This window comes from Carettochelys insculpta, chromosome 1 (genome assembly GCF_033958435.1).
Source record: "Carettochelys insculpta isolate YL-2023 chromosome 1, ASM3395843v1, whole genome shotgun sequence".
Lineage (NCBI taxonomy): Eukaryota > Metazoa > Chordata > Testudines > Carettochelyidae > Carettochelys > Carettochelys insculpta.
In genome coordinates, this window is record NC_134137.1 from 58,754,360 (window position 1) to 58,766,944 (window position 12,585).

At 42.7% G+C, this 12,585-nt stretch overlaps 1 protein-coding gene across 1 annotated transcript in view; it reads left to right on the top strand.

Annotated features, from left to right (window-relative positions):
- The first annotated feature begins 344 nt into the window (after window positions 1-344).
- Window positions 345-12,585, top strand: part of LOC142004841 (complement C4-A-like) — an 85,267-nt gene continuing 73,026 nt past the window's right edge. The window contains exons 1-9 of the mRNA XM_074982525.1: window positions 345-465; window positions 1,158-1,350; window positions 2,260-2,443; window positions 3,503-3,573; window positions 4,215-4,300; window positions 6,054-6,136; window positions 7,072-7,159; window positions 10,843-10,948; window positions 12,293-12,416. Of these exons, the coding sequence (XP_074838626.1) occupies window positions 401-465; window positions 1,158-1,350; window positions 2,260-2,443; window positions 3,503-3,573; window positions 4,215-4,300; window positions 6,054-6,136; window positions 7,072-7,159; window positions 10,843-10,948; window positions 12,293-12,416 (1,000 nt within the window). The 5' untranslated portion in view covers window positions 345-400. The remainder of the gene's footprint in view (window positions 466-1,157; window positions 1,351-2,259; window positions 2,444-3,502; window positions 3,574-4,214; window positions 4,301-6,053; window positions 6,137-7,071; window positions 7,160-10,842; window positions 10,949-12,292; window positions 12,417-12,585) is intronic.

The following is a 12,585-nucleotide window of genomic DNA, read 5'->3' on the forward strand; positions in this document are numbered from 1 at the left end:
TTTTCTTCATGTCATTTTTTTCATGAAACTGTTCTTAGGGCTGCATTTTCAGAACGTAAACTATTAAAGTAGGTATATTGTGATAACGTCTCTCCACATGCTTTTAAACATTTGAAAATATAGCTGTGGAAATATCTGGGCAACAGAAGCTAAATAGCATCATGCAAAGTCTTGATTAGCTCTATAATGCACATCTCTGGCCTACATTTTACATCTCTGGAATCTTATGTCACTGATTGCATAATACTGAGGGTTATTAATGAGTAACCCAGGACAGAGGCTGATACCTGATGTAGCCTGTGGTAAGCCCCATTCTAACCACCAGCATCTCAAAGGTTGTTAACATTCTTCTGATAGATCTTGTCTTGCAGCAAGTAAACTTATATTGCAGAGGTTTTCGATGGAAAGGCTGGTATTTGTGCTAGGCATTTGTTCATTCTTGTGTAATGCAGAACAAGCGCCTTCGTAAGTATATTGCTTATTAATTTCTACTTAATGACAAATGCCATGGGACAGAAAGCATAACAGGATGACACTCAACTCCCTGTCTCCTTCTCATGAAATCCAGATGTTATAGTCTTGTATTACTAGCATTTTAGGGAGACGGGCTTCTGGATGAAGATGACATATCTATAACTCAACATACATAAGATGGAAGTGTTACCTGTTGACATATGGAAACAATTGGATGAATGGATAGTGTAGGACAGTAACTGATGTATTGATACCATCAGTTAAAGATACATGTTTTCAAGTGTAAATACTCATATTTATATAGTGTTATTAATGCACTGCCTGGTATTACCTCCTGGTATTACTTCCTGATATGCAGGCGCAAGCCCTTCTTGTCTTGCTGTCTATGAAATCGGTCATTGCGAGTCATGATTAGCCCCCAAGGTCTGCCCTTTCCTTATTTGCATGTGAGATGAGTTGTAATAGAGCTGACTATGATGATTCAGGGTGAATGAGAATGAAGTGGGAAAGGCTGATTGATTTCTGGTGTATTAATGCTATTTCTGGCTTGGTTTGCTCTGGGAGAATTGACAAGTCTGTTTTTTGTGGGGTTTTTTTAAAGTTTGCATTGGGTGGGTGCTTTTTATTGTCTGTTTAAAACAATCCACATATGTCGGTAAGTAGTTTATTCTATATGCTTTTAGATTTCTTATTACTGCACCGAATGTGGTGCATGTGGGAGAATATGAGACTATAACCGTTCAAGTATATGGAGCACAGAGCTCTGTCCAAGTTACAGCATACTTCAAGGATGAGATAAACAGCAAGCCACTATCAGACATGGTTGTCTTTACCCTAAACCAAGAGAACGACTATCAGGAAATGAAAAAAGTTATGGTGAGTCAACAATCGTGAGAATAATCAAAGGCTGTCGTATAAGAATCTACCAGCAGCCATAACATCACGTTCTGAAATCACTGACTAGATGAAGTCAGAGCTTGGATAGGAATGCTTGAGCTCTGTTGGGAGTGGTATTGCTGGGACAGATGGGGGCAGTCTGGTTTTCTGAGCTGAAGCAGTGTCCCAGGACTCACAGTGTGATAGGCACCTTCAAAACACAAAAGAAAAAAGCGGTTAGCTGCTATGGAGCTGCTCCGTTGCATTCCAAAGCCGGCTTATTATTAGAGGATTTTTAAAGGAGTCCTTAAAGTTCAGGACAGTTAAGATCTGGGGTAGTGTTATGGCTCCTCGTAGAGGTAGGGACATTTTGCAAAATTCAGACTTGATCTGAATGTGTCTAAAGTTCAAATACGGAGCTTTGGTTCCAAATCCTTTCTGTAATCACTCAGAAATCTGCACCAGAAAAGGCTCTAATCACAGGCCAAAACTTCTGAATAAATTAGGGAATATGGGGTGATATCGCAGCTGCCAAATGGCACAGTAACAAGAATCTAATATGTTTAGGATATCAAGTAATTAGGTTTGAATTCTTTTTAATTTGATAGCAAGTTGTTTAACAGTTCCTTAGGTGCCTGGCAGAATATTAGAGCATGAACTGCATTTCTAATGCCAAAGAAATATTAGTCCCAAAACAGAAATAAAAGTGTGTATCATCTCTGTAAAAATGGTTTGATAAACCATAAAAATGAGATAAACTCTTCAGCTATTTGACAGGTACTTTGATCCTATAACCTTCTTGGGCCAGATTCTCAGCTGCTGTAAGTTGACATAGCTCCTTCCACTTCAGCAGAGCTACATTGAATTACACCAGGTGAGGTTCCAACACTGTTCTTTCATTATATGCAGGTCAAGCCTGATCTGATGCCTGAAGATTTGTTCAAGAAGAAACGAAAACTGTATATTCTGCTAGTCGCTGAAAGCAAGGCGCTTTTCAAGGAACAGGCGCAGAACACTCGCATCCTTCTGTCCTCCAAGAAAGGCTACATTTTTATTCAGACAGATAAACCTATATACACCCCACAAACAAAAGGTTAAAAAAGTACCATTTTTCAGAGGCTGAGAATGCTGTACATCGTGTGGTTGATCTTAGAAGAAAAATTAATGGGCAAATTCTTCCCTTTATGGCAAAAGCTTCACTACTTCTCCCACCCATTGAAGCAGCCAGCAGCTGTGAGTGGTACAAAAGGGCAAAGACTTTTTTTTGCTCTGTTAGCCTTTAGAGAACTACTCACGGCCAAAGCAAAGTCTGGACTTCCTCATCCAGCACACACAATAACTCTTCTTAGGGGGAAAAAAAATTAGAAGTGTATGTGTTGGGGGAAGGGAAAGAGTGGGGACGGGGAGAACTTGCTCACAGAGCTTTCTGAAAGGCAATAGGTCCCCTTCTAGTGATTGTAAGGCGACAATATATGAGACTGGATTAAGTGTTAACACAGAGAGCTCAACATTGTAGTCAAAATGGTTAAGTGCCTGTAACAATACTGTAGTGCAGCAGATGTCAAACTTGGGGTTGGGACCCCAAAGTGGGTTTGACCCTAGGGTGACAAGGCCTGGCTTAGACTTGCTGGGGTTAAATTCACACTCTGAGCTCCACTGCCCTAGGCCAAAGCCCAAGACCCACCACCGCTGGTGAGAGTGCTCAAGTTATATAGGTGCTCTGCCGAGAGCTGAAGGCCTTGGATCCTCTCTCCCTAACCAGAGCAGTGGGGCTCAAACTTTGATTTTTGGCTCCACCATCCATGGCAATGGAGCTTTGGCAAGCTCAAGCTTCCATCCCACTCTCCTGGAGCTATGTAGTAATTTTTGTTGTCAGAAGGGAGTCACAATGCAATGAAGTTTGAGAACCCCTACTCTAGTGGGACTAAGCTTATTCTATCTTTGCAAGGAATATACTTAAAGCAGCAAACACATTTGATGATATTTAAATGGTTTCATATGATATAACCTGAAAAGACAATGGCAGTTTTGATTATTTTCTGATTATTTGATTTCCTGAATTAATTGATTCAGTTAACATGAAAGTAGAACTAAAGTATGTATTCTAGAAAGGTAACATAAAACACTTAGCTTTACTGTTTTTGTCAACTAGTCAAGTACAGGATCTTCACCTTGGACAATGCAATGAAACCTGCAAATGAGAGGATTCAAGTCAACATAGTAGTGAGTATTTAAACTGTGGTAGTTGGTTTTCCTGGAAGTTCAAGAAAAGCTGGTTCCAGTGATGGCTTTTGATGATACAGATGGACTTTTGTTCACAGTTGTGAGAATCTGGTTTTAAAAAACATTCTAGTATAGTGGTGGCTTCTGAAACCACCTTGAAGCTGATGAATTTCTGTGGTATGGGTATTTGTCCCCTTACAAACAGAGATAATCAATTTGTTTCATATGGTCTTTGGATAGTAATAATACAGTGACAACTTTCAGTCATGATCAGTCCAGCTCTTATTTGAACCATTTAAGTGGATGAGAAAGACTCTTAGTTTCCCATCTAGGTCTCATGAGCAGGACTTTGTAGGCCTGATGGCAGAGAGAACGGTCAGGGCAATTTAATGTGTCACTTAGAGTTAATTCTTCTATCCAGGTGAGGGGTGGTGAACACTGCCTGTGAAGAGAATCTGAGATAGTCTTTCTTGGTCTAAAGTGGAGTATAGAGGTGGAACAGGAAAGTGGAATCATAAGGAAAAGGAAACTTAGAGCAGTCTTGCCCTTTCCCCTCCCCACTCTCTAGAGGCAAACTTCAGTTTGTGATGCAAGTGTTTCGTTCTGAGGTCTGAGCTGTAGTTTTGGTTTTTCCTCCATAGAATTCCAAAGGAATGGTGGTTAAGAAGTCAGTGTTGCAGACAAAGCCAATGACCAGTGGAGATTTTATGATACCTGACATTGCAGAGTAAGTAACTGTGACGCAAGCTTTGATGGATCGTATTACTTTTATTATCTGGAAGCACCAAACTTTTCTTCAGGCAAAAAGTTGTTACAGAGATACATTGTCTCAATATGGAAACAATTTTCCCTCTATCACCAAGGCTTTGTCTACCCCAGCTCCCTATTTCGAAGGGAGCATGGTAAGTAAGATGTCGGGAAATTATTAATGAAATGCTGCACTGCATATGCAGCACTTCATGAAGTTAATTCTGCCCTGAGGCAACTTCAAAGTGTTAAACTTTGACGTGACGGCTCGCGTCTAGCTGCAGCTCACCCGCCTGTACTTCAAAGTGCCGGGGCAACTTCGAAGTCCCTTTACTCCTCAAAATTTTGAGGAGTAAAAGGACTTCGAAGTACCCTGGGCACTTCGAAGTACCGGCGGGTGAGCTGTGGCTAGATGCGAGCTGGTGCTTTGAAGTTGCTGCTCGGGAAAATTTGCTTAATGAAGTGCTGCATATGCAGCACAGCACTTCATTAATAATCTCCCGACACCCTACTTACCATCCTCCCTTTGAAGTAGGGAGCTAGTGTAGACAAGACCAGTGTGTTACAAACTGCCCTCCCTTCAGTTCATTTAAGTTAAGTTTGAGAGAGACCAGGTGGATTTTAACCATCTATTGAAAACTGCAATAGGATGTAAACATATGGTCATAAGTGACATCTACAGCAAGTGAGTAAAATCTCACTCCCTTCTGGGTAGTGTGGTGAGGTGTTCTGGCTCTGGGCAGAGGAACCTGTTTCTCTGGTTCGTGTCTGTCACTCCTTCATCAGTCACCACACAAAGAAGCTCTTAACACATTCACTTGCATCCTAGAGTACTCATGCACCCTATGACATGCATGTAGGTAGCATGTCTATATGTATGCAACCTAGGCTCCTCCCGTCATGGGCAAAAACAGAGTAAAAAGATAAACATTAAAAACTAGTAGGGTAAAGGTGCTTCACCCTGGAGACACAGTACCTAAGAGTGTGGACAATATGGAAGCTCTCCAGTCTCTGAACTGGGGAAGATGTTTCTGCTTTGATAAGAGTCAATGATATTTGGCAGGAAATGTTGGCCCAGTCATGTGTTGCCTTGAGATCCCTGTGGAAGATGCCTTGATCCTTACAAGATTGAGATCAACTGCTTAATGGTTATAGGTGCTGCTATACTTATTCCAAATTAGTAAGGCCTCAATTCAGCAAACTGTTTAATTGTAATCACATGCTTAAATCCATTCCTACTCAGTATAGCATTGATGTCTGAGCATTTGTTTAGTACATGATGGAATCTCATTGACTTCAATAAGACTTAAGCATGTGCTGAAAATTAAATGTGCTTAAAAGCTATGCTGAATTAGAGATTATAGCATGAAAATTGGCTCGAGTATATATGGGTACTGTCTTCATATACTTTGTTAGGGGGTAATCTGTGTTCTATGTAGTTTGCAACAAGGTCATTTATTGGTTTGTTCCTCATGTTCTTCAAAGTGCGTTTCAATCCATTCTGCAGTGCTTTGAAAGAGACATTATGGAATCTCTATTGGCAAAGGGAAAGTAGAATGAAGGAGATACGCTGTGAGGGGGTGAGGACAAAGGAGGGAAGCAGAGACTGGCCTTTGGTTTCAAATGTTAGTTTTCCCCCCCTCACTCTATTTAGGACTACATTAAATATGTTTAAATTACCTTGAAAATCTATTCAGTAATAGAAACTTATCTCTGTTTAATCTGAACACTAGGCCGGGCAACTGGAGAATCCAGGCTTGGTTTGACGGGTATGAGATGTCCAATAGTTCAGCTGGATTTGAAGTTAAAAGCTACGGTAAGTGAACGTTAAATCAGGAGTACGAGTACGTAAAGTTCTGACTATATCTCAGTGAAGTATCTGGTTGTGTTAGGTATTAGAACTTTTAGATAGCTGAGGGCCATATGGGTTTGATAGGCAGAGAACCAAGTAGGGTGGATGGTGTTAACCATCCTTCGAGCAGCACTTTGTGGCATTATACTGCAAGGAGATGTAATCCTTTTCTGTGTTTCCAGGTGCATATTTTAGTGCGCAGTCTCCACCATCCATTAAGATGATGGTAGTTATTCATGTCAGTGTGTCTGAATTCTCATGTGGGCCAGTGCAGTGTATGAAGGGGGAGATTTGGGGTGGTCAGCTTTTGGCCTGAGGGCCACATCTGGATATGGCAACTGTATGGTGAGCCATGAATGCTCAGGAAAGCCCCCATCCCTGCTCTCTGACTAAAGTGCCAGGTGGATGGGTCAGGACGAGTCCCCAGTCCAGGCATTCCTGTAAGGGCCAATCATGATCTGACTCTGAGTTGAAGTTCTTTGTTGGAACTGGAGAATTGTAAAATGAATGTACGGCACTCTGGTCTGGAACTGCCAACTCTAAGGGCACCGCTCAGCCAGCTGGCCTGGTTCTGATCTCGCATATATTTTACATGTATGAAATATCACTGACTTGGCTGGATACAAATCAGTATATAGACTGCTGTCCAGAGTCTTTCAATGTCTGTGCCACTGTAATAGTAACTCCAACTATTGGGTAGTAGAAGAGCTATCAAAACCTCTTTTATTTTTCCTAAAGCTTCATTGGAGACTACAACTTTCTTTGCACACCTCTCAGTGTAGAACAAAACCGGCCAATTTTCCGATGGATTGTGCATTCCAAACACTCGGGAGTTGAGAGCATATTTGAAATGTGAACATTTTTACACATGATCTTATTTTTTGTGTTCTTTTGCGCAGAACTTCCAGCTTTTGAAGTCAGGCTTATCCCATTTGAACCATATTACCATGTTTGGAACAAGACCTTTGCCTTTGATATTTATGCAACGTGAGTACATTTTAGTGGTGTCTTTTTTTCAATGAGGCTCAGGGGGAGGGGGAATAAGAAAAAGCAAAGAAATTTGTCACTTCCTCCATGCCTTGTGGAGGAATTAAAATTAAATATTTTGTGGAGGAATAATTAAATTAATCCATAAGACAGAACAGACAATTCAGTTATTGGCAAATTCAATTTTTTGTGACCCCAAGCTTGAAGAATGGATGTTTTCAAGCCTTAGAGAAGTCAAAATACACTACTTGGAGTATCTTGATGGAATTCATAATTGTATGTTTCTTATTTTGACCATTTAAATAAGCACATTTTTTTTAAATATTTGTTTTTTAGGTTAGATGTTTAGATACCATGTTGGTGAGGGTCACATAAATATATATTTCTCATCATTCTTGTTCCTGTGTACATAGAGTGGGTCACATAGCATCTGACCCTATATAATAGAAATCAGTGTGAGACTGTCCACTATCTTCAATGGACACAAGCTCTTTCCTCTCATAAACATTTCTCCTTTGGTCTCTCACATTTTGGTCCTTTGGCTCTTCTTTCTGGAAACATGGCTGTGCAATGCTGCTGCAGTATTAATGAGCTACAGTATGACCTAGGTGAGGTGAGAGCTCAGTGGTTTGAGTATTGGCCTGCTGAACCTACAGTTGTGAGTTGGATCCTTGGGGAGGCCATTTAGGGATCTGGGGCAAATAGATTTACAAAAAAAAAATCTGTTAGTGATGGTGAAAGTTAGGGATGCTGTGAATGCAGGGGACTGGACTTGATGACTTCTCAAGGCTCCTTCCAGCTCTATGAGATAAGTAAAAAGAAAGAGGCCCTCTTGCCTTTCTTTATGAGCTACTAGAAGACTTACCCAGCATTACCTGATTGCAGCCTGGGGGCTGGGCGGGTAGAGGCTGTGGAGGCTGGCCCTAGCAGTGTTCATTGGGCTCAGGCTGGGGCTGTGCAGGCCAGTCCTGGTAGCCAGGTGTTGCTGGGTGGTGGGTTGTGGCTCCTGCATGGAGGAGAAGTGAGTAGGGTTAAGTTCCTGGATTGTCCGTGCTCTGGAGGAGCCATGGCTGTGGGACAGATGAGGCTTCTTCCCTCCCCTAATCTGGTGCTGCAGCCAAGGGCTGCGGTGGTAAGGTTTTGGGACAAAGGAGCCACTTGTCTGAGCCAGTGGCCAGCAAGATGGCAATCCCTGTCCCTATCTGGCCATTCCCCTCCTGGTGTGGCTACCACCAGCGGTGATTCTGCATTATTGCTGTCCCCTGTGCTTGCTACCTGTAGTGGTAACTCTGTGGTGTAGTGACCCTTCTCTTTGCCCTCACCATTCCCATGGTATGGAAAACAAATTCCAGGCACATCCCATTTTCCTGGCACAACCAAGCCCTGACTTCACTGTAAGTTGGAATAAGAGGAAGCAAGGGACAAAATTTGGTGGTTCTAGCTTTTACTGTTTAGGAGGAGATCTTGAGCAGGACTCACAGGCTACGTCTACACTAGCCCCAAACTTTGAAATGGCCACGCAAATGGCCATTTCGAAGTTTACTAATGAAGCACTGAAATGCATATTCAGCGCTTCATTAGCACGCGTGTGGCCACGGCACTTCGAAATTGATGCACCTCGCCGCCGCACGGCTCATCCCGACGGGGCTCCTTTTCAAAAGGACCCCGCCTACTTCGAAGTCCACTTATTCCCATGAGCTAATGAAGAGCTGAATATGCATTTCAGCGCTTCATTAGTAAACTTCAAAATGGCCATTTGCGTGGCCATTTCGAAGTTTGGGGCATGTGTAGACATGGCCACAGACTGGCAGATAGACACAAAGATAAGAGGGGATGTCTTTCTGGGCTACTAGATCAACAAATCCCTAAGACAACTACAGACAAATATTTTTTTGTTAAATGGGAAATTAACAAGTGTATGAGTTAACAACATTCAAAATCCCCAGAACATTATGATTTAGATAGAGGTGGAACTTGAGTGTTAAGAACCAAATCTGAACTTTTCCCTAGGCTTAATCATGTTTAGATCTTTTAGTTTGATTTGGGACAACTTCTAATTTTAGAATAATGACATCAAGTCCCTTCAACTAAACGAATATTGTTGATGAAGAAAACAGATGAGCAACATGAACTATTATTTTAAAAATAAGTAGCATTAATAGTTTCTCAGACTGAATTTCTCATGCACAGGTTTCAAGCAGAGACTGGCAGAAAGACGGACAGTTCAGAACTAGATTGTATTTTACCAAAATTCTAAAAATTCAATCATGTTAAAGGAAATGGTTCCATTTTAGGCCATTTAGAGTTTGCATTGGAGCTTCTGGTCCAATTTCTGCTACAATAAGGAAACTCAGAAACATGCCATTTCTTTACTTGCTATTACAATCTCCAGGCGCCAATGAACATGCTCAAAACACACCAGAAATCATCTATCAGTCTTCTGGAGCACATGTCGGCCAAAGTTTTCCAACCCTTCTGCATGGTGAGACCCTGGCACGGAATGAAGAAGTGAGGAATTGATGAGTAACAGATGAGGAACCAAGACTCAGAAACCCAATCTACAGTGCAGCACTATGTTGACAGAGTTATGTTGCCCTGGACTGTGGAAAAAGCTCATCACTGACTGACATGGTTATGCTCAAAATCCCCACTCTCCAAGCAGTACTTTTGCCAGTGGGCTCTGCTGGTATCTCTATACTGGTACAGCTGTACCATCAAAGTGTACACTTTGAACTGCAGATTGACAGTGTAGATGGGGACAGCTTCAAACTAAGCGCCCCACTTTGACATTCTCTTACTCTGATCTAGTTTTGTGGGAGTAAGGGAATGTCAGGGTGGGGCACTTATTTCAAAGCTCTTTGCATCTACGCTGTCAATCTGCAATTCGAAGTTTGCACTTGGAAATTTGTGCGGCTGCCATTATGCTAATGAGGAGCTGAATATGCATGTAAGCGCCTCATTAGCATGCTTCCAACTATCTCATTGCAATGCCGTGCTTCCAATTATCTCATTGCAATGCTTTTGTCGTGTAGACCAGCTCATAGATTATGGCTACTTCTACACTCTCACTCTCCCATCGGAGGTGGCATTGCAATGAGATAATTGGAAGCAGGCTAATGAGGCACTTACGTGCATATTCAGCTCCTCATTAGCATAATGGCAGCCGCACAAATTTCCAAGTGCAAACTTCGAATTGCAGATTGACAGCGTAGATGCAAAGAGCTTTGAAATAAGTGCCCCACCCTGACATTCCCTTACTCCCACAAAACTAGATCAGAGTAAGGGAAAGTCAAAGTGGGGCACTTATTTTGAAGCTGTCCCCATCTACGCTGTCAATCTGCAATTCAAAGTGTACACTTTGAAATTGGTGCGGCTGCCACTATGCTAATGAGGCGCTGAATATGCTCTTTAGCATCTCATTAGCCTGCTTCAAAATGCCTCATTACAATGCCACCTCCAATGGGAGAGTGAGAGTGTAGAAGCAGCTTAAGTAATGCATCCAAGGTCTCCGCTTTGTATGTCTATACTTTGTATAGGAAGCTGTCAAAGATTATCGTATGTACAGGATTAGAGCTAGGTACAGAGAGTTGGTTTTGTCATGTTCTTTGGCGAGTGCACTTTAGACTGTCTACTCTGTGGATATTACTATAATTGTTGCAGCTTCATTCTTTTTCTTATTCAAGGCACTCTTATGGAAAAGGGGTAGATGGCGTCGCGTATGTGCGATTTGGCATAGTGGAGGAAAATGATAAAAAACGTTTTCTCCCAGGCCTGGAACAACAAGTTTCAGTAAGTGCCATGCATTAAAACCGACTAGCATATATCAGTGGGTCTCAGACTTTAGCAAGCCGAGGACCAACATTTTGATTTACAGCTTTTCCTAGACCCCCAACAGCCCCATTGCTCAGTCCTTGACCCACACTCTTCACTGAGGCCACACCCCTGCCCCACCCCTTCTCTGAGGCACTGCCCTCCCTCAGTCCATTCCCTCTCCCTCCCTTGCTCATCCCCACCCCCATTCACTTTCACCAGGCAGGGGCTTGGGGTGCACGAGGGGATGTGGGCTCTTTGATGGAGAGTTTGGATGTGGGCGGGAGTGTGGGGGCCATCTCCAGGCTGGCGCAGGAGGCTGGAATGCGCAAGGGGGTGTAGGCTCTGGGAGGGAGTTTAGATGTGGGGTAGGGCGTGGCTGGGGTTTTGGGCAGTGGGCTGGAAGAGGAGGTTGGGGTCAGGAGGAGACTGGGAGTCAGTGGTTACCTCACGTGACTACTGATTGGCACATCCCTCTGGCAGCAGCTCCTAAGCTGGGGGAGGGGAGTCGAGGGGGTGGGTCTCCAAGCACTGCCCCTGCCTGCAAGCATTGCTCCCACAGCTCCCATTGGCTGCAGTGCCTGCCCAATAGGACCTGCAGAGTCAGCTTGGAGTGGGGACAATATAAGGAAACCCCTTTTGGTCCGCCCACAAAATGTTGCCAGCCACTTCCAAGAATGGCCTGGAGCAAATGTCCCTTCTCTTCCCTCTCCCTCCCAGAGCCCCCTTCACACCAGGGAATCACTATTGTGAAATTTATCAGACAGATAGCCGAGTTAGTCTGTATCTTCAAAAACAACAAGTCCTGTGGCACATTATAGACTAACAGATATTTTGGAGCATAAGCTTTCGTGGACAAAGACCTGCTTTGTCAGCTGCATGACAAAGCGGGTCTTTGCCCATGAAAGCTTATGCTCCAAAATATCTGTTAGTCTATAGGTGGCTCAGGACTTCTTGTTGTTATTGTGAAAGAGACACTGGGAGGAAGACGAGCTGAGGGAGAAGAAAGGAGTTTTTCAGTGGGGCCCTTGATCCCCCTGGAGTCCCCTGAGGTTCTCCCAGGGGTCCATGGACCCCAGTTTGAGAAATGTTGGCATACGTGATTGAATAGCAATCATATTAAATATTAGTTCAGTGGAGCAATGCCCTTTTAAGTCAGCGGAGTTTGATATTGCTGAGATTCATGGAAATGAAATATCAAATGGCATTAAACCACTGACCCTTATCATATTACAGTCACTTCACTGGAAATGCAATATAATCTTTCAATCTAATACTATTCACAGCACCAATGGCAATAATATTTTCCCACCTTGATTTTAGATGCAAAATGGAAAAGGAACAGTCACTTTTAGTACCAAATCTTTGGAAGAAAAAATAACAAGGAGCATTACTACTCTGGAAGGGCATTTTTTATATATTGCTGTTACCGTTATAGAAACTGCAAGTAAGTAAATGAAGCATTTACTGATGTATTCCATGCCATTTTCACTGAGCTACTCCCAGAAAAATTCTTGTTTGGTGTAAATTGTTTTCACTGCAAAATTACACAGGTCCTTATCTGACTGATATCTGTGCTCATTACATATATACTGCGGGATTTGTCATGTGTTTTT